Source organism: Atta colombica, unplaced genomic scaffold (assembly GCF_001594045.1).
Source record: "Atta colombica isolate Treedump-2 unplaced genomic scaffold, Acol1.0 scaffold107, whole genome shotgun sequence".
Taxonomy (NCBI): domain Eukaryota; kingdom Metazoa; phylum Arthropoda; class Insecta; order Hymenoptera; family Formicidae; genus Atta; species Atta colombica.
Genome location: NW_017259192.1, coordinates 2543370 through 2569718, shown reverse-complemented (window position 1 = coordinate 2569718; position 26349 = coordinate 2543370). Strand labels below are relative to the sequence as shown.

The 26349-nt window shown below is 35.8% G+C and overlaps 1 protein-coding gene across 1 annotated transcript in view; it reads left to right on the top strand.

The window, feature by feature from the left end:
* Positions 1-24290, top strand: part of LOC108692010 (voltage-dependent T-type calcium channel subunit alpha-1G) — a 49823-nt gene extending 25533 nt beyond the window's left edge. The window contains exons 11-34 of the mRNA XM_018200087.1: positions 443-792; positions 1440-1661; positions 1756-1885; positions 2230-2531; positions 3043-3194; positions 3515-3718; positions 12235-12391; positions 14214-14369; positions 15161-15298; positions 15652-15936; positions 16196-16344; positions 16412-16558; positions 16816-16984; positions 17497-17849; positions 18114-18306; positions 18495-18644; positions 18936-19316; positions 19544-19736; positions 19839-20100; positions 20231-20511; positions 20729-21021; positions 21106-21364; positions 21881-22134; positions 22533-24290. Coding sequence (XP_018055576.1) covers positions 443-792; positions 1440-1661; positions 1756-1885; positions 2230-2531; positions 3043-3194; positions 3515-3718; positions 12235-12391; positions 14214-14369; positions 15161-15298; positions 15652-15936; positions 16196-16344; positions 16412-16558; positions 16816-16984; positions 17497-17849; positions 18114-18306; positions 18495-18644; positions 18936-19316; positions 19544-19736; positions 19839-20100; positions 20231-20511; positions 20729-21021; positions 21106-21364; positions 21881-22134; positions 22533-23516 — 6164 coding nt within the window. The 3' untranslated portion in view covers positions 23517-24290. The remainder of the gene's footprint in view (positions 1-442; positions 793-1439; positions 1662-1755; positions 1886-2229; positions 2532-3042; positions 3195-3514; positions 3719-12234; positions 12392-14213; positions 14370-15160; positions 15299-15651; positions 15937-16195; positions 16345-16411; positions 16559-16815; positions 16985-17496; positions 17850-18113; positions 18307-18494; positions 18645-18935; positions 19317-19543; positions 19737-19838; positions 20101-20230; positions 20512-20728; positions 21022-21105; positions 21365-21880; positions 22135-22532) is intronic.
* The last annotated feature ends 2059 nt before the right edge of the window (positions 24291-26349 follow it).

Here is a 26349-nt window from a genome sequence, read left to right as displayed (position 1 = left end):
TCTTTCTAATATAAATATTTTTTAATTATAAGAAATAGAAATAATGGCCGTAACGATCAAAGAAGCTAAATCTTTAATGCTTAAATAATTGAATCTGAATTACTATATATACTATATATATACTTGCATATACACCATATTTGTAGTCATTCGAACTGCCGAATTAGTTTTCCAGATTTATAAACGCAATTAAACTAATAATATCATGAATTAAATTGACAAGCAATTTTAATAATTTAATCAGACATTCTATTAAAAAAAATGTTAATATGCTAAAAAACTGTAAATAAATTCATTGCAAATAAACATTTTTCTTCTTTAATATTTATCTATAGCACTTTACATTGTAATTTAATAAATTTTATTAATTTTTATTAAATACTATTTTTAAAAAATAACTTTGACGTTACTGTTATTATTAAAAATGTACTCAAATATTTAGATAGAAGATTGCATCACGGGAGATGTCCGCGGCTTCTCGCCGCGCTAGAATATGCAGAGCAACAACAACAGCAGCAGCAACAGGCTACCAATGGGAACGATGGATCTGTTGCCGATTTCGCCACAATCACATCCCCGACGCAATCGGCGATGGCAATTGCCGCTCCCACAGTCCCGACTATCGGCAATAGTGTCGGTGGTAGTGGAAATCTGGGCACCGCGCCTCGAGCTAGCCCCGAGCTTTCCGAGGCCGAAGCTTCCGCGAATGTATGTCACAGATTAAGCATTCACCGCACCTCGTCCGTGTCCTGTAATGGAAGCGACAACGCTGTCGTGGGAAACGTGGCTGAGGCAAGTACAGATATTGTAGATTTGCATGCGAGAACACGACACGAAATTTTTCGTTAAATATAGGAGCGGCGCAATTGAAGTTCGGTAAATGAAATATCGGAAAATGATTTTCCAATAATATAATGTTTAAATAATTGATTAATTAATTAAAATAAAATAAGATGAATAACGAAATGATATAGAAATCATAATTTTATTATTAAATTGGAGATTCATAATGTTATTTTGTTTCTCCGGTAATTTCATTTGCCGCTTTTTGCTCTCTAGAAATATTACACTCGACTTTGATCTTAGTAAGCAAGCAACTGTAAGCAAGAATGTCTTTGAATGATTCGTTTAGCGCTCTTTCCTTAAGCTATTCTCTTTGCTGACATTTATCTTCCGCTTTATATCGATAGTAATGTATTCATAGTGATTATACATGTTTTTCATGTAGAAGAACATTAGTGTTTCATCATGTTTCGTCGAATTTCTTATCGACGATAATAGAGAGAACGTTTGCACAACAAAGAGATTTTGAGCTTTAGATATGGCAAGATAAAGTGCATAAAGTTTCTTCCCTTAATGCTACAAGTTTGGGCCGAGAACGGTTATGAGAGAGAGCGCCTGCCGTAGTGTGTAACGTATGCTTGATTATCGCCTTCTAGACGAACAGCACGTTGTTGAGTCCACCATGTACGCATTATCGGAGAAGAAGCAGCGTAATGTTTAGCGACGTGGTATTGCTCCATGGCAGCAATAATGTCGGGAATGCGTTGCAGCCGGGGTTGACGGTGACACCGGGCGAACGTAACGTCTGTTCGAGCGAGAAGATGACACAGACAGGTGATGGTAACGTTTGGTCCAGTCCACTACCGGACCACGCGCAGGTAATTTCCAATTGCCATGGAATTTCTCCATAAATTGTGGAGGTCTTTTGCTCTCTTATATATGGTGTATTGTTTTATATATGGTATATCGCAGATGCAAGCCGAACTAGGTGGCAACGAGGCTATGACGTGTCAGGAATTATTGGCTCTCAGTGGTGCTCTCAGTGCTGCTCTGCCAACTGGCCAACTAGCGCTCGATTCATTTTTAAATTCTCTCACGAAAGGCAAGTACGATAGATACGATTTGTCATAAAATTGAAGTACATGAATTATTATATTTATTGTTATACAGATTCTTAGCTACAAATATTTTAAATATCTTTTAAATTAATTTATAACTCGTCATTATATCCGACTTTCATAAATTCCGACAAAAATAAAAGCTATCAAAATAATAAAATTTTTAAATGAAAACATTACATTTTTAAAGAACATTCTAAATTTTGATAAAAAATAAATTTGAATGCTTTTGAATTCCATTTAAGTTTGAAAAATATTTACAAAGAACTAATAGAATTCTAAAAAATCGAATCGAAAAAAAATACGAAGATGAGTTAATGTTCCATAGGTATAACAGATCGTCACATCACATTGGAAGATCGCACACAGTGGTTAACGTCCGACGTTGACAATTGTTCCTGTTGCTGCGAGCTGCAGGCAGGTGAACAGTGGCCGGAAGACGGCGAAAAATGGCAAAAGTCCTCGCGGCCTAGACAGCTTCTAAGACGCGCCGGTAGCTGCTGTATCTGCACATTGCGCTGTATAAGACGGTGGATTAAGAAGCTAGTCGAACACAAATACTTTCAACAGGGTATTCTATTGGCGATTCTCATCAATACTTTGAGCATGGGAATCGAATATCACAATCAGGTGATTTCTCACTGGAACTTGAAATTACTTCGATGTCATTTCGAATCTTTTTAGCACTGCTTTGTGTTTTCTTATTAACATATTCCATTACAAGTTTGACAATATTTTTTACTTTACATGTAAAAAACAAAATATAATAATGCAATATTATTATACAGAAAGAATAATTTTGCTAAAATATCTAAAAATTTAGCTAAATACAAATTTAAAAATAATTTTTGTTAGACTAGCAGAATAATTATACAAGACACTCAAACATGATACGCAATGCTGCATAAAATTTTCATATTTTAGTTTGAGTGTCCTACATAATTCCTACATAATTCCTACATAATTATTTCGATAGTTCAACAAAATTATTTTCTGAGCAAAATTTTTAGATATTTTAGCAAAATCGTTTTGCTTTCCATATCCATTCTCGATATAACGCAATTAAAATGGACAGTACTCTGTAAAGTGTAATTACTAATTATGATTATATTACTAATTATGTTATATTATGTGTACTCAGCCAGAACAGTTAACAGTGGCCGTTGAGATAAGCAACATTGTATTCTCGGCAATCTTCGCGGTGGAAATGTTGCTTAAGATAATAGCGGAGGGTCCATTCGGTTATATCAGTAACGGCTTCAACGTTTTCGACGGCATCGTCGTCGTCCTGAGGTATGACAACTTTCTTTGCAAATTTTAATATTGTAATATACAAAAATAATAGCCTTCGTGTGTGTAAACAATAAAATTAAAAAGCAAATAATATTAAATAGCTCACGTATACAATTGTTGTGTAAAATATGTAGGCACACGATTGTCAGCGCAATTTCTTCAACTTTATAGTCACATTCCGACTTTACGAGAAAGTCATAACAGACGATAGTAGATCGTTTCATTCGTTATGGCTGTCTCGTAAAGCTGTTCGAGAACGGATCGTCTATAACAAGTTGACAAACGATAACACGATTGCACTCCTTGCAACGCGTTTACAGCGTCGTCGAGCTCTGCCAATCAGTCGTAGAGGAGCGTAGCGGCAGTTCCGGTCTGAGTGTCCTGCGTACTTTCCGCCTCCTCAGGATCCTGAAGCTAGTGCGATTTCTACCCAATCTACGACGTCAGCTTTTCGTGATGCTGCGCACCATGGATAACGTTGCCGTATTCTTTTCTCTTTTAGTACTTTTCATCTTTATATTCAGGTAAGTCACTGTCCTATCTTCGTCCGCGTCAGTGACACTGCCGCGGAATTACGGGCCTCGGGCCCACGTCGCCGGATTTTCTCTCCGTTTCCGCTTCTCTATTTCTTTTCTCTTTTTTTTTTCTTGCGTGTGTCGTTCGCCTATTTCGCGAATTCGGTACCATCGCCAATGAGTAATTTAATGAGTTCAACCGCGAGGAATCCGCTCGACTGAACCTACGTGTCGCGTTTACTCGGATTATGGGGCGCTGTCGCGTCTTCCTGTTCTAATTATCATCTCATCAGCCTAGTAACGTTTGCATGTCTGGCAAGGCGGATCGAAGTTACGAAACTGCCGATAGGTATTGTAAAACAAATTGAGCAAGAGCTTGGAAATATGAAGCGTCGATGACGATGACATTAGCCATTAATCTTATAAATCATGTGGGAGGCTTACGGGAACATCATGAAAAAGTTCAATGAGTTTTGTAAATTTTATTATAACATATTCGGCAATAATGGCGATAAAACTTGCATTGAATAATCAAATTTTATTTTGTAGCTTTATAAATACAGGTATGATAGTATAATATATCAGTTTTTATCCCTAAAAAATTATTTTTAGATTAAAACGTCTTTTTTAAAGACTCGTCCCCACTCTCTATATATATAAATTCTTTAGAATAAATCTTATTCTAAAAGAATAAACTGTTTCTCTTTAGAGAGCACTGAAGCCAATCGTGCCAATCGGCTCATTAACTTCTCCTACTTTTATAAAAAAAAAAAAAAAGAAGCCAATCAAGATGATCTACTTCAGTGGAAACAAGCCTTAACTTTTAAAAGAATAAGAATCCTACATAGTTTTAATAAATATTTTCATTTAAAATACTACTTATATTTGAAAAAACATGTTATAATCCTTCAAATTAAAAAAGAATTTTTTTAACTTCTATCTTTGTTTCTTCTTGTTCATTTATTAATTGTTCATTTAACATCATTTTAAATTAATCATGTTTATTTGATAACAATGACGCTGATAATAATATCGTCGACACTTGATATTTCGAAAACAATTTCTTGTTCGCTTCTACGAGCTTTCGAGCTTCAGGAGCAAATCGCGCGCCGCTGCTCTTCGAACCGAGGCCTACATTAGGTGACTTTCTTCCGTTCATACCTTTCTCTTCTACTTTATTCGCTTTTACTTTGTTTCTGCGCGGTGTACAAGCCGCCATCAGTTATGCATATCACATATATATATATATAGAAGTTCTCAAAACAGTTTTACCAGCAGTTGTCCCGTGTTTTCGCGTCTCCTAGCGTTTCTTTGAGCGGCATATTTTCTGACGTTGTTAATGGTAATGACGATGGTATTTGTTGGCACGATCTATTACAAGGAGAGAGCCGGTCTGCTGCCGGCTCCTCTTTTATAGCTTGAGGCATCGAACGTACTTTCGACGTTTATCTAGAAAATATATCTATATATAAATATATATATATACGTATATGGAATATATATTTACATGTGTGTGCATGTGATGCTTTTCTGCTGGACGTCTTAGCGACGAGTATGAAAGGCTATATGTATATATATATATATTTACTATCATCATATTCTTAATTTATATTCATATATACACTTGATTCTCTCCCGCTATCGTTCTTTCTTGCTACTCTGAGCGCCTATAATTAAGTGCGTGCGCCTCGGTGTGGTCCTCGATATTAGAACAGCTTGCGAATGTTCGACATATACCTCCGCTCTGCAGAATTACATATATACATATATATATATATATATCTCGTCATGCTGCGTAGGACCTCACTATATACATCCGTGCGTTTACGACGCGTTTTACGACCGTTCGATAGCCGATTTGCCGTTCACCGCAGCCGCAGCCCTCGCTATTGCGATCTCGATACTGCAACTGATTGCCCGATATCTGCCGCAGAAACGTAGACGCAAACATTGAAAATTTTGCTGTACTCGAATAACTTTAACAATTAATTAAATGTTTAAAATGTTTAAAAGTAAAAAAAGAGAGATTTTATTATTATTAAATGTATATCATCAATAATCTTGTTAAAATATCTAAAAATTTTATTTTTTTATAGTATCTTGATGACAAGGAGTAACCTTAAGCATTTCTTAGATTAAAATAGAATTAAAAGTTAATATTTTGATGTGTAAAATGTTTGTGTAAAATGATGTGTAAAATTTACAAGCAGTTTTTTTTCGAGGAATTGCAAAGAAGAAAAGAGCAGGGAAGAACATTTGGCAACATCGCGCATTTGATGCAAGTCCGTAAATGCGATAATCTTTTTTGTTCGAAACTCTCTCTTGAACATAAAGTGAACCTTCAGAAGTGAATACAAAGTCGTACGAAACTATGCAAATGCTTGCGGGTACGCCTCTGCGCGCCGATCCGTAGACATTTTCTTCGACGGCCATCTCTAGGTGTTTGCATCCTTTAGCCGCAAGCCGCGAATGAAGTTCCGACAGATCCGCTTTAGAGGAATTTTTCCTTCTTTGATCGGCCGGCGTACACTAAATAACGAAGTACTCTCGATATACTTGCATCGTGATCGCAAGCAAGCTCCCGATTACTCGGCCAAGGTTTCAGATTACGACAGACGACGAAAGTTCATGTCAAAATCGAGTTTTCTCAAGCGTTTCTAAAAACCGGTATTGTCATCCTACACATTTCCTTTTATGAGATACGTCGTGTTTACCAACGGACATTATACTTTACGACGTAAAGATCGTGAAAGAATGTCACTCGATCGATTCTGCACTTTCGTCGTATTACGAGACACATGATATATACGAAATGTCATAAAACTATCGGATGTTCATTCAACTATAGATAAATTCAACATTGAGTGTTATTTTTGGCGGGGCTTCTGTAAAGAGAATTATTTGATTCTACATAAACTTTACTTAAATAAACTTTACTTAAATAGATATTTAATTTAATATTTCTTCTCTTTCTCTAGCAAGATAATTAAATAAGTTAAAGTTAAATGTTTGTGACATTCTCCTTTTGTAAGTCGTAATTTATAGTTGAAAAAATATCCGATGGATTTAAAACTCTTTGTATATACATATTTTGAACTGATCGGTTACTTGGCCGAGTCACGCTTTATAAATCGCGATTCTGTCTTAATCGAGCTTTATTCCCCTCTCTTTCCGTTTATTCTGTCTCTATCTCTTAATCATTTTTTTGTCATTTTATCTCAGTCTACGTATATATATATACATATATATATGGATAAGGAAGTACATTGCACGTTTCGTTGTGTTGTAGTATTCTCGGGATGAACCTGTTTGGTTGCAAATTCTGTGAAACGATGAAAGGCAGCTCTGACGTCGAGTGTGATAGGAAAAACTTTGACTCGTTACTCTGGGCTATTGTAACGGTGTTTCAGGTACCTACCAAAAAAAAGAGAAAGAAAAAAAAAGGATACTTTTTCACGTATCTTCTCGAGGGCATTTTTGATTTCTCTATATAGTGTATATTACTTATATATATTTATTCGTGCATATATATTAACGTTATACTACACCGCATCTACATATATATATATATACGCTAAGTATACATACTATCACGTTTTGGTTTTCCGACAAGTTAAAGTCGTGCGATCTCTCGCAACGTGCGTCCGCCTGCACTTTATATCATTTCTGAGGCCTCAGGTAACGTATACTGGGAGATAAACGCTTTCCAGCATGTCGTCGTCATTTCTTCGACAAGGGGGGAAGGGGGGTAAGGCAGGAGGAGGCTACCGGTACCGACTTTAGAAGTAATAAAGACTTTAATAACGTATATTTAACGAAGTATTATGAGGCTTTTTTACAAGGGAGATCATTCTTCAATATCGTATTTTCTGCGACGAATACAATGGGGAAGGGGAGATAAAACCTACCTAGAGCCGGTACTGGGGGCTTAGAGACGAGGCACGCGGATTATCCGGAGTGGATTATCAAACGTTGCATACGATTGCCGGCAATAATCCCAGTGCTTCTTCATTTCACATTTATCCGTCACTTTACAAACACAATATACGCGTGCGTTAATACGCTGCCTCCTGCCGCGTCTTCTGTGAGCGCGTCGAGCTGGCTCCCTTTTGGCATGCCTTCGCATGCACCTGTTCTCTCTGTTTGTCGCAATGACGAGCGAAATTACCTACAGCTTACAAATATTTCGAGATAATAATTATCAGAATTATCAATTACAATTTTGAGCACGTAATAAAAAAAGATGAACAAATGATATGATTTATAGCAATGTCACGTAAGATTGGATCTAATGAAGTAACACGCACGAATGTGTTTTAAAAAACATAAGATTTTTGTAAGAGTGCAGGCATTTTCGCTCGAGAAAACTTTGCTTAGACGCTTCGCATACTCACTTCCCTGTGTCGGTGATGTTGACATTACTTTTATATTGATGTTATATTGATGTTATCAGAATAGATGATTTAGTTATAATGCTAATTGCGCCACTGGAATCTTTAACAATATATAGGAAATCAAAGACCGGTGTGTAGAAATATTCGTCGATAGAGTCTCAAAGCGATTGAACGATGGAAAACATCATGTCAATCCTTTCCATACATTCTCATGGCAGTGGATAATAAACATCCATTATGCGCGTCCAAACGAGGAACAACAACACAAATAACGCAAACGTTTAAATTGCGAGTGCAATGGGAACACTATAGGTCTATTTTCTCTAACTGAACTGGTGTACACTTTTGGAATATAGACTGGTATTCATAGCGGTTCTTATTTTAAGATTGTCTCTTAAAATCTTAAGTAATGCCTTAAGATGCTAATATGATTTTGTGATTGACTTATGACATCTTAAAACTGTACTTAAGACTATCTTAAATATAAATTAAATAGATGTGTTTGAAGACGAATTTTTTGAAGACGAAAAAAAAGTTTAGTGCAAGAATAAAAAACCGACCTAAAGGATAAAATCGTCCAGCTAATAAGTCAATATTTCTGAAGCTCAGAAATATTTGTGTTGTTTGGCAGCCATCCTAGGATCGCCCGGACAAGCCATATCCTGTCTAAATGATGCGATAAATGGCCGTTCTAGGATTACATAGCGATCCCAGGGTTGGCTCTTTATCCTGGCCTGGACTGCCAATGTATCGACGAAAATGAGATTCCCCCGGTTCATCGGTAATGCGCGTGTTGCGCAAATTGCTTTGCATGCGATGTGTCTTCTTAGGCATTTGGTCGGCATTGTCGTTGTTGCTGTTGCCGTTGTCTTTTTGTACCGCGCGTATATATCACACCTCGCTGCACATCACATCTTCTTACGAAGATCGACATTCATGTACCTCACTACAGAACTTCTACCAGTTACACTGCTAAAAAGAAGCGTCGCAACCAGTGGCGACCGATTTCTTGCACGTCGGTTCTTGTGACATCGCGATGACATCGACAAATAGCGCGAATCGTGTTCTTGAATTTTCTACGAAATTAGAAGCGAAATCACACGCCGAGAAATCAACTTAGTCTCGGCGTTCATGCTTCTTCACACACTTCACCTACGATAATTATGCATTAAACGTATGTAAAACGATGCCACGATATCACGTCACACATTTTTAACAGTGTAGCACAATATAAACTATTCTCTGTCACACGCTTATATATTTCTCTCTGTGTCTTCCCTGTACTTCACTATACTTCACTATGTACTTCTCACTATACTTCACCTCACCACTTATGACATTACACTTCTCTTCTTACTATCCTACCTCTATCTTTCTCTCTTCTTCTTTTCTTACTCGTTCTATCCGTAACTTTTCTGTCACTTCTCTTTAAAACGCCCACGACGACTCGAGCGCAAAAAGAACTTCGTCCCGTGTTGTTACAATGCGTGCGTGAAATATCGACTCGACCTGGCAGGAGAATCGTCGCGTCAGAAAATCCTTCATAATTAAACACCCGAGGACCTGAGATGAGGGACCTCGTGTCCAACGTACACGAATAACACGTACAAAATGCGTTTCTATCTTTGATGTAAACTAATATATAGACTAAAATATAGACTCAACACGTAGATTTCGGAGAAGCCCGAATAACTAAACAGCTTTTACCTCGTTTATTATTATGTTACGCACGTATCTGCATCTATTTAAAAGTAAATACTCATTTAAAATTGTTACTATATATTTTTTTACTAAATATGTATATACTTTGAAAAAGAATGCTTTTTAGAAGTTGGATCAGATTTGATCCAGCTTTGGTAGCCTAAGTTATCAGGTTATTATGGTAGTCCGAAGGACTACCAACTAGTATCTTCTAGTTGTAGTGGAGAGACAGAGAGAGAGAGAGACAATTTCTTTTTACTTAATTTTAGAAATACCAGTAGAAATAACCAGGTAAATATATATATATAGATCGCGCAAGACACGTAATATCGTATTAACATCAGTGCAGTCTCGATAGATTTGTGCGTATCTTTTGTAAATACTCGCTGAGACAGATTTTTCCGTAATACATATTATACCATATTTGCGTATTAGAGGATTATATATTTACGCTTGTGGCAATTATCCCTTTTTTCCCTCTCTCGCAAAACGTTCGCCGTGACATTCTGCAACGGCAGGTGCCTTATTTTCTCCATTATTCTCTTCTCTTCGCGACCGCGTTACTGAAGCTCTCTTTCCGCCCCGTTTATTTTCACGCCAGTTTACATCCGTAAAGTGTGTGCAGATTTCTGTCGACGTTGATTTAAAGCTCTCGTCATGTTTGCCCACGTTCGGCGCCCCCGACTTTCCTTCAACGTCAACGAAACGAAATTCGCAAGAAAAATCAGCCAACGTAACACAACTGACAGGCACAACTTGACAGATAATACTTTTGCGAACGTGTCCGAATAAATGTTTGTTATGACTTCCGCGGACCGGACATCACGTCATGTTAGAGTCAATTATTGTTCCAATGTGCGTCCTAAAATTAGCATTATTGATTGCCCGCGTGAAACATTAAACAATTAATACGCTTGTATGACGCATTACGTCGAGAGATTATATGATATACGCGAACTCATATGAAATGTTTGATTTACATTTACATTTGACGTCTCTTTGAGTAATTTCAGGGAGAATTAAATGTACTTTAATGAGAAGAAATTTTATAGTTGTTCTTTGAGCAAAAAATAACTAATTTTTTTTAAATTTTGGTTCTTATTCCTTGTTCCGTCCCGTCGAATGAACTGTTACAACTGCACACAGTCGATACGATCCGCCCACAATCCATAAATGTATACCTACTTTACACGCATTCGCCTGTATTGTTGCAAATATACAAAATACATATATTTATATATATATACTAACACGCCGAACTTGCAGAATGTGACTGTACGAGCTTCGAGTGACAGTCGTTTTCGCTGTTTTGTCCAACACATTTGCTTAATTCCTTATCGAGTGCCCAGTGCCTCCGTTCTCTAAAAATTGAATCTGTTAAAATTAACTTTATAAATCAATTTAGAAACAATTTGATGCAAAAAAGAAGTTTAAGAATTATTTAAATTCTTCATATTACAAATAATTAAATAGTAAATTTTGTAATTTGAAAGAAAACGCATTTTTGTGATAATTTTATTTGAATATTAATTCGATATATGTGTAATTATTTGATTTAATGTTACTTAAAAATTGTTGCTATGATTGAATACAAAATATGAAAGCAAAATATTAAAGACGGATATTTATATCTGTAATATATATGTATTGGCACGATGAATGGAAAAATCGAAAAAAATCTTCTACCGCACACACACACACACACACACACACGTATACAATATATAAGAGTTAAAAATAGACGTTTCTCTTTGTTGAAATATTTTTAAAATATGAGCTTTAAACCTAGATTGTTACTTTGAGCACTTAAGCACAAAAATAACGAACTACAGATTATAACGAACAAAAACGATTTCTTAACAATCATTTTTACTATGCAATCTGACATTTCACAGAGCCAACTAAAAATCAAGCTATTATACAATCATTAAATAAGAAGAAAAAATAATACACTATTTTAAACTAATTTTCTAATTTTTTATCTGAATGTTTATTTCATAGATCAGCAACTTCGTCATAATCATTTGCCAATTGATGCAAAAATGTTAATGATCGACACTATTAATGTTAGTACAATATTCATCAAATGTCACTGACGTAGTAGTAATTATTACGATAAATATACCAGATAAAGTTAATCAATCATATGTACTTCCTGCATTAATTAATTACGTAAATAACAAGATCGCTCATATATATATATATAATATATATGTGCGTGTGCGTGTGCGTGTGCGTGTGCGTGTGCGTGTGTGTGTGTGTGTGTGTGTGTGTGTGTATGTGTGTGTGTGTGTAGTAAAACAGTGAGAACGGAGACAGCTGAACGGCGATTGTACTGGTCCAATCCCATCAACCACTTGGTCCCACCTCATCCCACTGTTTATCTCTATCGCGGGGATACTTTAGGCCAGCGGATTGTCTCGGTTGCAGCATCCTAGGGATGTACCTGTTCGGGGGTAAGTTTTGCATGTGGGCGGACCGGAGTCGGCCCTGCACCTGTGCCGAGGTGGTCTCGCGGCACCCATTGTGTCGCTGTGATCGCAAACATTTCAACGACATCGTCTGGGCACTAGTCACTGTTTTTCAGGTACCACTGTTCCTCCCTCTCTTAACACTATATGATAACGAATTTTTTACATGTTTAAAGCGACATACACGTATATATGCGTAGCCAATTTTTCGTGTACACGGTCTTTTTTCTCCTACCTATATTCGTGTCCACATTCTCTGTTTGTACAAATCGCCGAATCGTATATATATATATGTATATATACATATATTTTTCTTCGTGTTGAGCAAACGGACCCCCACTATCCCCTAATCCGCCCACGCTTCGTCCATTCTTTTCTCTTTGTTATCCGTGCCGAGTGACAGTCTTAATGGTTGCTTTGTATTTATATGCGTGCAATCGGTATATACGTATACATGTCGACGTTCACCATTTCGTTTACTCACGCAGATCAAACTGCGCGACGATAACTCTATCCACGAGTGTGTTGTGATTTCGATTCAGCACACGTCTCATCCATGTAAAGCAACTAATATGCTGCAGAAACTGCTCGAGTTTCTGCTTTTCTATCACGTGTTTCCGTTTACATCTGTATTCTACGATGCAGTCTGATGGCGCATATCGATAATTTTTTAAATTTGTCACTGCACAATTAATGATTATTATGTATCAGTGGTATATATGCTTTTATTCGCGATAATAAATATTTGTTCTATAATTTAAAAAGAATAAATGTCCATAAATAAATATTAATAAATTAAATAATAAATATATGTTGACAGTTGCTTTCTAATTATTTGTATCGTTAAATCTCATTCTTGTCAATGTACGCGTGGAAACTGTTTAAATTCGAATTAGATTGAATACTATTAACAATTATTACGATACATTTTTTGCGCATGTAAATAACAGTTTTACTAACACTCAATACTAATCGTTTATTCAGTACATTGAATTAATTTCTTTTGAATGTTGTGATTTAAAAAATTTTTACAGCGTGTAACGTTATCAGGCTAGAAGGAGAACTAGAAGATAGACTGAAGAGTTGATACAGTTAGATAGACGAATACGTGGATAGAACACGAAAGCTCTCGCAAAGAGAAATTCGTGATAGAAAACATGACGCATGCATTTTTATGAAGTATTGCGACACTGATTGGCAAAATGTTTCGTGCGTCTCTATCGAATATTTGGACTCAACGTCGACTTGTTTTGAACGTCGATCTCTTTCGTGATTGCATGTATCTAAATGAATTTAATAAAAAAAAAAATTTTTTTAATATTTTATAAAAATAAGTTGTTTGCTTCCAAATTTTTAATTAGTTAATGCAAATTAGTTAAAATTATTTTATCATTTAATATATTTCTCCATTTTCATTCTTTACTTTCGTATAAACATAAATAACTATATTTAACACAATGTATAATTCAATACTTGAAATACCGTAATTAAAACGGTTAACATCAATACATTAATATGCTAACGATTAAGTCAATAGATATAATAGATATAATAGAATCTTTAAATAGAGATATATACATTTATTGCATAATAGTATCATTGTCATAATTACTAATTTTATTGTAATTTCGTTATATTTGTCCAATAATTTCAATTATTTGATCGTATTCATTACAATTTGCAAACACACACACACACACACACACACACACACACACACCTTATAATTTGCAACACACGCACATACATACGATTTGAATCTTAACAAAAGATATATAAGATTTTTTTATCTGTGCGAACATGTTTTACACTACGTAAATTTTTACTACGCTTCGAAAGAAAGAACGTCTTGCCGATCACGTGCCTGAATAAATAAGTGTAGATATCTATTTCATTTATATGCAGCGGGAGTCTCTTCCCATTCTTCTTTTTATATAGATTCTCACACAGGAAGATTGGAATGTCGTCCTCTTCAATGGTATGCAGAAGACATCTCATTGGGCTGCGCTTTATTTTGTAGCATTGATGACTTTCGGCAACTACGTCCTCTTTAATCTTCTAGTCGCCATTCTTGTTGAAGGTTTCTCATCGGAGGTAGGAATTATAAAATAATACGTTGTTTTTCTTATTCAATATTAAATATATAATATTTAATTTATATGTAATGCAGAAGATACAAAAATATAAAATAAATATCTAGTTAATGCAAATTAGTTATTTTATTACTTAATCTTCTTTATTACTTAATCTATTTCTCCATTTTTATTTTTTACTTTCATATAAACATAAATAACTATATTTATAAAAATCTTCCAATTTATACTAAGAAGAATTTAATCTAATAACTATTTTGTATTGTTAGACAATTTAATCTAATGATTGTTTTATATACAGACAAATCTGTCTTAATCTGGGAATAGTCATTTATGGTGTTTATCCCAGCAGCGAAAATGTGAATTGTAAAATATTGTTTTATATGGATATATCGTTTAACATATTTTTTCTTTTTTTAATAATCAATTCTATAAACTTTTAAATATGCAATTCTATCAAAAACATGCTTCTGTCATTTAATATTTATTTGTGATTTCCATTTATTTTTTTTTAGAAAATTGTGATTAAATATATACTTAAATATATACTAATATGTAATTTAAAATATTAATAAATCGGAAAATAATCAATAATATATTGTTAATAATAGTGATTTTAATTGGAGTATATAAAAATACCCCAAGCGATCGTTTACATAAAAAAAAATCATAATTTTTCCCTGATTAAATATATTTATGTTTATGAAAATTTAATTTATAATTATATATACCTGTATATGAAGAGTATATAATTAATGGTAGAGAACTGATATAACTAATGATATTTTGTAGAGAAATGAGAGGAGAGAACGAGAGCAAAGGGAATTGGCAAAAAGACTCGCCGCAAAAGAAGCTGGAATAGGCAGCGAAGACGGATCGTCAAGAATATCGGGATCGCATTCGATTTCTGACAGCGATACGTATACCCAGGTAGTTGCTAGCAGTCGTTCCAAATAAATCTAGAATCCTACGCTCGTTTATTCTTCATTTTCTATCACGCGGAAAAGATTGATTGCGAACATCGTCTCTATTTTAAAATATTCTTTCAGAATCTTTTACAGAAAAGGATCAGTGTAATATTTTAAGACTGAGATTCGTAAGATATCTAAAATATTCTAGGCATGAATTAAATATACTAAAAAATGTAATTTCCGAGTTATCTATGTATTATATTTATTATATGATTGTTAGAGAAGTATGAATAGAATTATAACAAACAAGTTATGCATCTTATTAATTTATTTGAATGAATCAACATCAAATTTCCCTTGTGCGACTTGTAGGATCAAAAAAATTCATGGCAAAGTGCAGAAGAGCTTAGAAAGTACAAGGACAACAGGGAGAAACAGAACAGCGTATGGAAGCAACGGATCGATGAACCTAAGTGTAACATCCAAAAAGAGAGCAAGATGATGGGTGTGGCGGGTCAGCCGCCGATAATTACTCATACAGCAGCCACTCCTCAAGACTCTCCGAACACCACGTTAGATGTTGGCTACAGAGACCTCAATTATCGAGCAGTTTATCCAACTGCTGCCCTTTCAATCGAGTCCATCGATCGATCTGGTGTATGTTGTTTCATTTCAATAAAAAACTCGTCGTCGTTAAACGACGTAGACGGAAGTTTTTGCTGTGTGATTGATATATATTCGTACCTGTATTTAAAAAATCGTTTTTTATATCGAATTAAATTAGTTAATATCGCGAAGTTCTCATACAATTTTGAGTTCAAAAGCTTTCCTATTGTATTTTATTAGAATTCCGGATTAAAGAAGGTAAAGTATATTACGAGAAAATATGATAATGACGAGTGCTTTGTATTCGCAGAGTCAGTGTAGTATACCTTCGGGATTGCTAAAGCTACCTGATGTATCCAACAAAATACCGACAAATAACTTAATAGCTGGTCAATTCCCGAGACGCATAAGCCTCGTTACGGCCGTTGTTAATCCCTCGACGAGGGACTCGAGTTCTAGGTATCTACGTTTTGTCTGTTACATTAAATGCCTTTCTTTTTTCTGATACCACTTCTTTCCATTTCAGTCCGCCGAGGGTACAAAGAGGATACTCGTGGCGCTTGTCGCGGCCATCTTTGGGGAGGAAACGATGGTCGCAAAGCGATGATGAGCACACTGGCCATATTACTGTACTAAATAATGGGCGTAGTACTCTCGTTGGATCCAATCTAACGTACGTTGTAAAAATATTATTTATCCCAAATTACTCTCAAAAGACATGAATAATTAATTAAGTAATTAATTAATTAATTATCAACGTCTAGAGTTCACTGAATAAATTTGCAACAAAAACAAATATTGCATTATATCATGCAATATTTGTTTTTATTAATTATTTTATGTATATTAAATTAATAAAATATAAATAATAAAATAAATACTGCAATATAATAATTGTAATAATAACAATTAATATTTGATTTCTTGCAGATTTAATGGCGGTTATTTACACGGTTCAATAAGAAACGATACTCAACGCGATGCGCCCAATAATCGAACTACCGTCCTGACAAGCAATAATCGTAGTTTGAGTCCTAATAATTCACTCGAAAGTCATGCCCCATGGTCGATTCGTCGTTACACAGTTACGCCTAATCAGGTAAATTGTGCGAGAGATTATCACAATATCTTTATTGCCTTTTTTTAGATCATAAATTGTTACTTTATTATTATGTTGATTTTATATCACGTGTTGCCTGTTGAAGATATTTATCGATATCATTAAAAAATACTATTTAAAATATTACAACAATAACACATATACACGATAATTTTGCTAAAGCATCTAAAAATCTATATAGATACAGATTTGAAAATTTTATTAAACTATCAGAATAATTTTATAGGACACTCATATTGCTACGATGTAAAAACTTTTTGTAGAGTTGCTCATTATGCTTGAGACTCCTATATAATTATTTTGATGATTTAATAAAGTTATTTTCAGCTCTGAATCTAGCTAACTTTTAAATACTTCAATAAAATTACTTCATAAAATTCTTTATTTACATTTATATGAGCATTACATTTTACACATACTTTGTTTTAAGCTGTAGAAAAAGAAGAATTTTCTGTGAATCTTTATAAGAATTACTGGAACGTGATTTACAGATGCGATGGATTGGCGAGCTTTCACGGAGAAATTCACTGCGCGGATACGAGAATGTTCAGACGTCCACGAGGAAAACGCTACCATTGGACGAGATGCTCGCATCGTCCTCGACCCCACGCACGATCAATAATCTCTCAATGGAGACCGGTCCGCTGCCGAGAATTAAACGACTTCATGAACAAGAAGAGGAACATGTGACGAGAACGGGTGACGAGCAGACTCCACCATCGAATAGTCACGGTAGCGCAAGCAGTATCGAAAGAATAAAAAAAATATTCATGTTTTTCGAACCTAAGGGCTGCCTGCAGGAGCGTGACAATTATTCCCTATATTTATTCCCGCCAAATAACAGGTAACATTATAAATAGGAGTAAAATAAATAATAGGAGTAATTACTTGATTAGCGTTTGAAATTTTACTACAAACTGGAAAGAATGGGAATATAATAATAATAAAAATATAAAGATGTAGAATAAATTAACCGCTGGAAAAATAATATTTTTATTTTATAACATTATTATAAAAATGGTTGCAAATATAAAATTAAAATAAATAATTAGCATTTTTTATATAATTAGAGAATAATGTACAATTCATAGTTTTCTCGATACTGCAGATTTCGCATTTTATGTCAATGGTTTGTGGATCAAAAATGGTTCGACAACGTAGTATTACTATTTATTGGATTAAATTGCATTACTCTGGCAATGGAACGACCGAATATACCGCCGGACAGTCGTGAGAGAATTTTTCTATTGACTGCGAATTACGTTTTTACTGCTGTTTTCGCCATCGAGATGTTCATTAAGGTATACATATCAATATGTTTCAAAAATTTTGTCTATAACATTTGTCTATAACATTTACATAATAATTTCGAATAAAACTGATAACTTAAGTAAAACTTTTATTGTTTCATAACTAAGAAAGAATAAATGAGAAAATTTATAATTTACATAAAATTGCGCATAATTTACATTTTAATGTTATTCTTTAGGTCGTCGCAACGAGTATGTTATACGGTCCGGATGCTTATTTTACATCAGGTTGGAATATTATGGATGGATCTCTCGTTATCATTTCTATAATTGATTTATCGATGTCATTGCTCTCGTCTAGTAGTCCCAGAATATTTGGCATTTTAAGGGTAAGATTATTATTCTTATTAATAAGTATCCGTGTTTTTTAATCCTCTCTAGAACAGCAATTCTGATTAAATAAATAGTATTGAAATATTTATTCGGGTAAATACTATCCAGATGAAAAATAATGTTTAACGTGTTGTTTAATAATATAAATGTAATCTTGAAATTAGATTATAATAAATAATACGTAAATAAATTAAATTTTGTTAAATTTTGTTTAATGATATATATTTTTCTCTAATATATATTTTTATCTAATATTTTTCTCGATTATCTCTGTGAAAAAAACATAGGTATTTAGACTACTGAGATCACTGAGACCTCTGCGTGTCATCAATCGTGCACCTGGCTTAAAGCTGGTCGTCCAGACATTGCTGTCTTCATTACGACCCATCGGCAACATTGTTCTCATTTGTTGCACGTTTTTTGTAATCTTTGGTATTCTCGGGGTGCAGCTGTTTAAGGGTGCGTTCTATTATTGCGAAGGTCCCGATATCAAGAATGTACGCAATAAAACGGATTGTCTGGCCGATAAGCGAAACATGTGGCTCAACAGAAAGTACAATTTCGACGATCTTGGTAAAGCTCTTATGTCATTGTTTGTTTTATCGTCGCGAGATGGATGGGTAAACATCATGTATACTGGTCTAGACGCTGTCGGGGTCGATCAGCAGGTAAGAAAATGATAGCGAATGAGTAAATATTTTTTGACAATACTTTCCTGTCAATTGATCGCAAAGATATTTTTCCACAATATGTTATAATTTAGATAAGCAGTTTGCAGTATAGTCTTCGAAGTGATTAAAGTAGTGTCGCTTTATTTATATAATTTATTTTTAGCTTTATAATACATATAATTGAACCCCAAGTACTCACATAATTTCCAACTAAACGATTGCAGCCTATCGAAAATTACTCTGAGTGGCGATTATTGTATTTCATCGCGTTCATATTGCTGGTGGGTTTCTTCGTGCTGAACATGTTCGTCGGAGTGGTGGTCGAAAATTTTCATAGATGCCGTGAAGAACAGGAGAAAGAAGAACGCGTGCGGAGGGCTGCTAAGCGCGCGTTGCAAATGGAGAAAAAGAGACGAAGTGAGTGGCTGCCCGGTCAACTAGGTTAATGCCACTTCTACATCACGCCAAGCAGATTACAAATTAAGAAACATCGATGTATGCAATAATGATAATTTTCAGAAATGCACGAGCCACCGTATTACACCCATTATTCTAAGGCACGGTTGTTCGTCCACAACGTCGTAACATCCAAATACTTCGACCTGGCGATCGCCGCCGTTATTGGTCTTAATGTCGTTACGATGGCGATGGAGTTTTACATGATGCCGAAAGCGCTCACTTACGCACTGAAGATCTTTAATTATTTCTTCACCGCAGTTTTCATTCTCGAATCCTTAATGAAACTTGTCGCTCTCGGCATACAGCTTTATCTGAAAGACAAGTAAACAGCCTAATTTCTTTTCAGTATTTTTATTAACACGTTTATCAAGAATCACACCGTTGGTTGTAAAATAAGTAGACCAATGATATAGTCCGTAAAAAAGACAGTCCTAATAGCGTTCTTCTTGAAGGTGGAACCAATTGGACGTGGGAATAGTAATACTATCAGTGGTCGGCATCGTGTTAGAGGAGGTCGAATCTAAGATTATCCCTATTAATCCCACGATAATTCGCGTAATGCGAGTGTTGCGAATAGCCCGGGTGTTGAAGCTCTTGAAAATGGCAAAGGGCATACGTGCCCTTTTGGACACGGTGATGCAAGCGTTACCACAAGTCGGAAATCTGGGGCTATTATTTTTTTTACTTTTCTTTATATTTGCCGCGCTAGGGGTGGAACTTTTCGGTCGACTAGGTAATTGACATTACGATATGAATTTAATTAGTTCTTAGGTGACATGAAAATTGGAAATAGGAATTTTGTAATTGTCTGTGTCCGATTTGGGCGCTCACACGCGCTGTACGCTTTATTCTATCATTTATTACATGCAGAAGAAAGAAGAATGAAGCTTGTAGCGCGTAATCGCCTAAATCGAACGCAGCTATTGAACAATGTTAATTTTTCACCGCAGAATGCAATGATGATATGCCTTGCCAAGGTCTTGGCGAGCACGCGCACTTTAGTAACTTTGGCATGGCCTTTTTGACGCTTTTCCGGGTCGCCACTGGTGACAATTGGAATGGAATCATGAAGGACACGCTAAGGGACGATTGCGATGATGCGGCGGACTGTGTTAAAAATTGTTGCGTGAGCAGTATTATCGCACCAATATTTTTTGTGATTTTTGTTTTGATGGCACAATTTGTACTGGTGAACGTCGTCGTCGCTGTACTAATGAAACATTTGGAAGAAAGTCACAAACAGGTGACGTTTTCAGATAATTTTATATAATAAATTTTTTTTACTTTATTTTGACTACAAAGGTATGTTGTGATCATTTAATTTCAGATGGAAGACGAGCTGGATATGGAAACACAATTGGAGAGAGAATTAGCTGCGGAACAAGAAGAACTTCTTGATGAGGAAGATGAGGACGACATAGTGATGAATGGCAGAATAAATGGCGACGAAGATGACGATGAAGATTATAAAGAACACGAATCAATGATGATAAACGAAAAAATACACGTAAGACCAGGATTGGCTAAAGTTCGGTCTTTACCTGCGAATTTTATTTACAATCCACCGAGGGAAAGAAACATCGATGGTGAGAGTATTACCCTAATAAGTAAATTGGAAGAATTATACAATAACGAAATCATAAGTTGACAAAAATTTCCCAATAATTACTCTAAAATGATTCGCTATATAATACAACAGTTTTGTCAGAAATTTTGTAAAATTTCCAAGTAATATTTGTTAAAAATTCGATAAACCCAATATGAGATATAAATATTTTTTTATAATCATTTCAAAAAACATTTAATTCTTTTCTTAAAATTTTGCTGAATATTTTATGTTGCAATATTTCTATTTTATAATATCCCATACAATTGCAGATTTTGTCGTATAGTTTTATAAATCTTTTCCTATCGGAGTAAAAGAGTTATTAATTATTTACAGAGGAGAGAAAGAGAGAGAGAGAGAGAGAGAGAGAGAGAGAGAGAAAGAGAGAGAGAGAGAAATTGGTTATTGTAATATTACGATATTATATCTTTTATCCATTATATTTTTCTTCATTATATCTCATTATATAAGAATAATTATCTTACGTATTTTCTAGATGCCTCGATTTCCATATCCTTGGACGAAAAACGTCGCGGTTCGAGTTCGAGACCGTCCAAGTTTAAGTCAAGACGCCGGCAAACATTCCACTCGAGCCATCATCAACGAAGGTCATTGCTGCCAATGCACTTTGAGGTCGCCGAAGTTTTTGAGAAACCCGTGAGTAATCTGAGCGTACCTCGAATTATTCCACATCGCAGCTACGCCACAACTAGTCAAGATGTCAGTCGACTACAACGTCAGAAATTGCCAGTAAGGATTCATATTTCGTGTTAAATTTTGAGTAAAAAGTAACACACATCAGTTAATTATAAATTATTATAAATGAAAAATCAAAATATATTTTACTCATTTAATTTAACGAATAAATTTTTTTATTTGCCTTTATGATCTGTCTATAGCAGGAAAATAATGTAACACGAGAATGATTCAAATATGACTTTTTTTGTATGACACAAATCAATGTTGATAAATGAATTTATATTGGATTACACATGTCTGCTCATGTTCTGCATAGATGTAGTTTCGCAGCAGTTGTTTTTGCACCATCCAAACAAACAGTATCGAGTATAGTTACATTGTTCAAGTTCATAGCAGCAAGAGATGCTATTGATCTATCTATAATTATATAGTCAACATAAATTTTACAGGTGACTACTAGTGAAATGCGTGAAAATAAATCTCTGTTAACCGTGAGCAAACCGCCGACCAGCCCTTCATTGGTCACATCCCCCGGCTCGAGCAGCACCCTAAGCGTCCCGCCAAAATTGACCAGCGATCGTTACCTCATGCCAACCGCCGAGATCTACCCGTCCAAGGCGACAATGAGCCGCCGGACATCGAGTGACACGCAATCACCGACGCCATCGGATACGACGAGTGCGAGCGCCGGTACTAGCAGTACACGAACGCCCAGCATCGCGAATGGTTATGTCGGTGGCAAAGCTCGATTAGAGGAACCAAAGAAGAGGATGATAGAAGAGAGAAGACGCCCAACAACAACGACGGTGCCGACGCCACCCCAAGAAGATCTTGATGTGCAATCTGTTATCAACGAGAGGAGGCCGTCCAAATTGAAAACGCATGACGCTGGCGCGTCCACCACCACTAGCATCGCCAGCGATCAGTACAGCGCGATGATCCGCGGCGAAGGATACAGCCATATTTATGTCACCACCGAGGAAAGATCCGACGAAATCCCTTCGCCGTGCGGCAACGCAAGTGAGAGTACCGGTACCGGTAGCCTGAGCGTCGCCGGCAGTCTCAGCGCCGTCGCCAGCATTAGTGTCGCCGTGAGTGCTGGCGCGGCTGGTAGCATCAGCAACGGTAGTTGTAATGGTAGCGGCAGCCGAAGTGACAACGGCAGTGGCAACGACAATGGAGTGCACATCGGCGAGGGCGGCGCCATCGGATCTGACGTGAGAATATACGTGGACGACACAGACTCGGCGAGCAGCAGCAACGGACAACGGCGCGGCGGCAGATTGCGCGACGACGAAATACAGGATGTCTCGACCACTATCTCCTCTATTACGACGATGAGAAATGGTAGAGGCAGTGGTGATACGGACGAAAGCAAGGAGATACCCGAGAGACCGTCCTCCACTGGTGGATCGTTGGATCCGCCCTCTTAATCCAGGGCCGATGTAGTCTCTAGTTGTACGTACGAAATGTTTCCAAGGGATAAAACATAGTACACACATGTTATACATATGGTATACACTGCACGGCGGAAAAACATTATGGTGAAAAATCGCGGGAGGGATTTAAGAAAGGGCTCTAAGAAAGACTGTAGTGCATGACAATATAGTCGTTATATTATAGTCTCTTCGCCGCCGTGAACTTGCCAAAATGAACAAGTCGAGCATTTAGAGGAAGGTTGAACTTTCCGGGAGAAAGAACGAGAGAGAGAGAGAGAGAGAGAGAGAGAGAGAGAGAGAGAGAGAGAGTATGAAAAGAATATTCTGCGCATCGTGTAAATGAAATACGATCGCGCGAACGGCATGATATAATTAAGAAAATCTACTTTGTGTAGCGCAAAACAACTACACAAAACGCGCGACGTGTGCGTATCACATAACTTGAAAACCTATGACAATCTCTTATTGCCAACGGAACTAATTTCGTTGTTCCGAAACGTCAATGGAAGTCGATTCGTAGGAATTGGTAGGAAGAAGAACGACGTAGACTGCGTCGATAAAAATTAGAAAAAGAGAAAGAGAAAATTTTAGTAGTTTATAACTAGATCTTATATCGAGTATGCGACAAAACTGCAATTAATTGGACCACACTGTCTCGCCTTTCCTTATTCTCTAACTCTTGAAAATTACGCGGGGTTCGCCGATTGGAAATCAAAAATATCTACAATCGATCGATGTGGATTATGTTTTTGTAATTGGATCGATTATAACGGGAATGATAATTAATCGGCAAAATTGAACTGATGTAATTTTTTTGTCATTATATATACATGTGCCTGCTCTTTTAACTAGAATAATCTACAGAATAATCAGATTTATATAAATTCAATTTTATCTAGTTTAAAAAGGATATGACAATTGTTATTAATCTTGCATGAGAGTACAGAAATAATATAGAAAGTATAGAGACTTTGATTTTCACAATTAATTTTTTAAATCAGAATCAAAGATCGATCAATTGTGACGATTATTGGACAATCGGCGTTCGAGAATCGTGATTTATCTTCGTTTCGTTCACTTCACTTCACTCTTTTCACACATTAGAGCGTTCTTCTCGTTGACATCTGTGATATACTTTAATCGTAGTGTATTTCCTAACGGTAACAGCAAATATCAGAATGAAATCATAACATCAGCAGCAGCAGTAGCAGCAACAACAACAGCAGCAACAAGGAATAGCAACAATTTAAGGATGGTAGCTGACTTTTTAATAAAACGAAAACCAATGTTTCAGTGGCTTTCGTGGAGTAAAAATAGAGAGACAAAACAGAGATAAATAGGAACTCTATACTGTACATACATACACCTACGAATATTCTATACTCTACACTTGGTGTGGTTTATTTTGATACTACCGCGTGCGGTAATATATTTAACGATTGTCGTTAATATATTTAACGAAGTAAATCTAACAAAAAAAAAAGAAATAAGAATAAATAACTCTATGCCTTTTACGAGCGTTGACGAACCTTCGTGCGGTGGTGGTGCCCACGTTCTTTTCTTTTCAGCTGCAAAAGAGCGATCGACGACTCCAACCACCCTCATGTCGAAGGTGTAGTCGCTAAAATCATATTCAGGCGTGCCGGGCACGTCGCATTGCTTGAAAAAAAAAAAAAAATTAGTAGTAATCGTCGACCGATTACATGATCGCATGGTCGATATTATGTTTCATTTAAAATGCCTAATAAAATCTCGAATCGCGTTTTTGCGTTGAGCTTAAGTGGAATTTCTAGTCCAATACTAATCGGAACAGTCGAACTTTATCATTGAGTCTTCGGTGGAGACACTCCGATGCACAGTGATTCCATAGAGTTGCGCTTAACACCAGAATGGCTGAGAATTTGCTCTCTAGAAAAATAGTTTCTTAACATGAGAAAGATTACCTTATATATAGTTAAAAAATATAATATGACTCTATTATCTCTTATTTCTCGAATACTCTAATCAATGATATTTTATAATGCACGATTGAATACATGTGATCGAAATTCGCAGCGTGCCTCTCAAAGCTGAATTATACATTGAATATTACATTTTCTATACTTAATTATTTCTAAAGAGATCGACTTTCACAGATCGAGATGTTGATCATCTCAATTAAAATTATTGTTATACTTCGTGTCATAATGTGAAAGAGAAAGTAAGACTTAAAACTTTTACAAGATCACAAACTTTGTAAGATTTAAAAAGAATATATAGTAAAAAGAATATATAGTAATTCGTGTGACTGTCTTTGCTATTCTGGTGGTAAATCTCAATTTGAAACAACATGGCACAAAATAAATATTGCAAAAATAGACAGAAAACAATGAGCGATTCCAAACTGTTATCGGATCATGCTAAGTCAAATCCAGATCAATCAAATGAGTATGAACGAACGCGAATAAACAACAATAGTACCGTTTGCACTTGAAGCAAGTTGTTTAGTCGAGTTTGTTTGCTTGGTCTAGATCCGGCTTTATTTTAAAGAAAGAACATAGATAATCTCGTATGCGCTTACGTACATGTACACGCGTTTCTTCGGCACCACGACCGGCTCTCGATAGCTCGATAGCGTTAGACGACTGAACTCCGAATTATAGTTACTCTAGACGCGCCGATTACGGTCGTGCGCGAGTTCGCCGATCAGCTGCACACGTATGTCGATAGTCTGGCAGTTGCGTACTGTATAAAAAAAAAAGATACATAGAAACATCGGTTCAAAAGGGTAAAGAAAAAAAAAGTGTTGTTATAAAATTATATGATCGTGCGTATATATATATATATA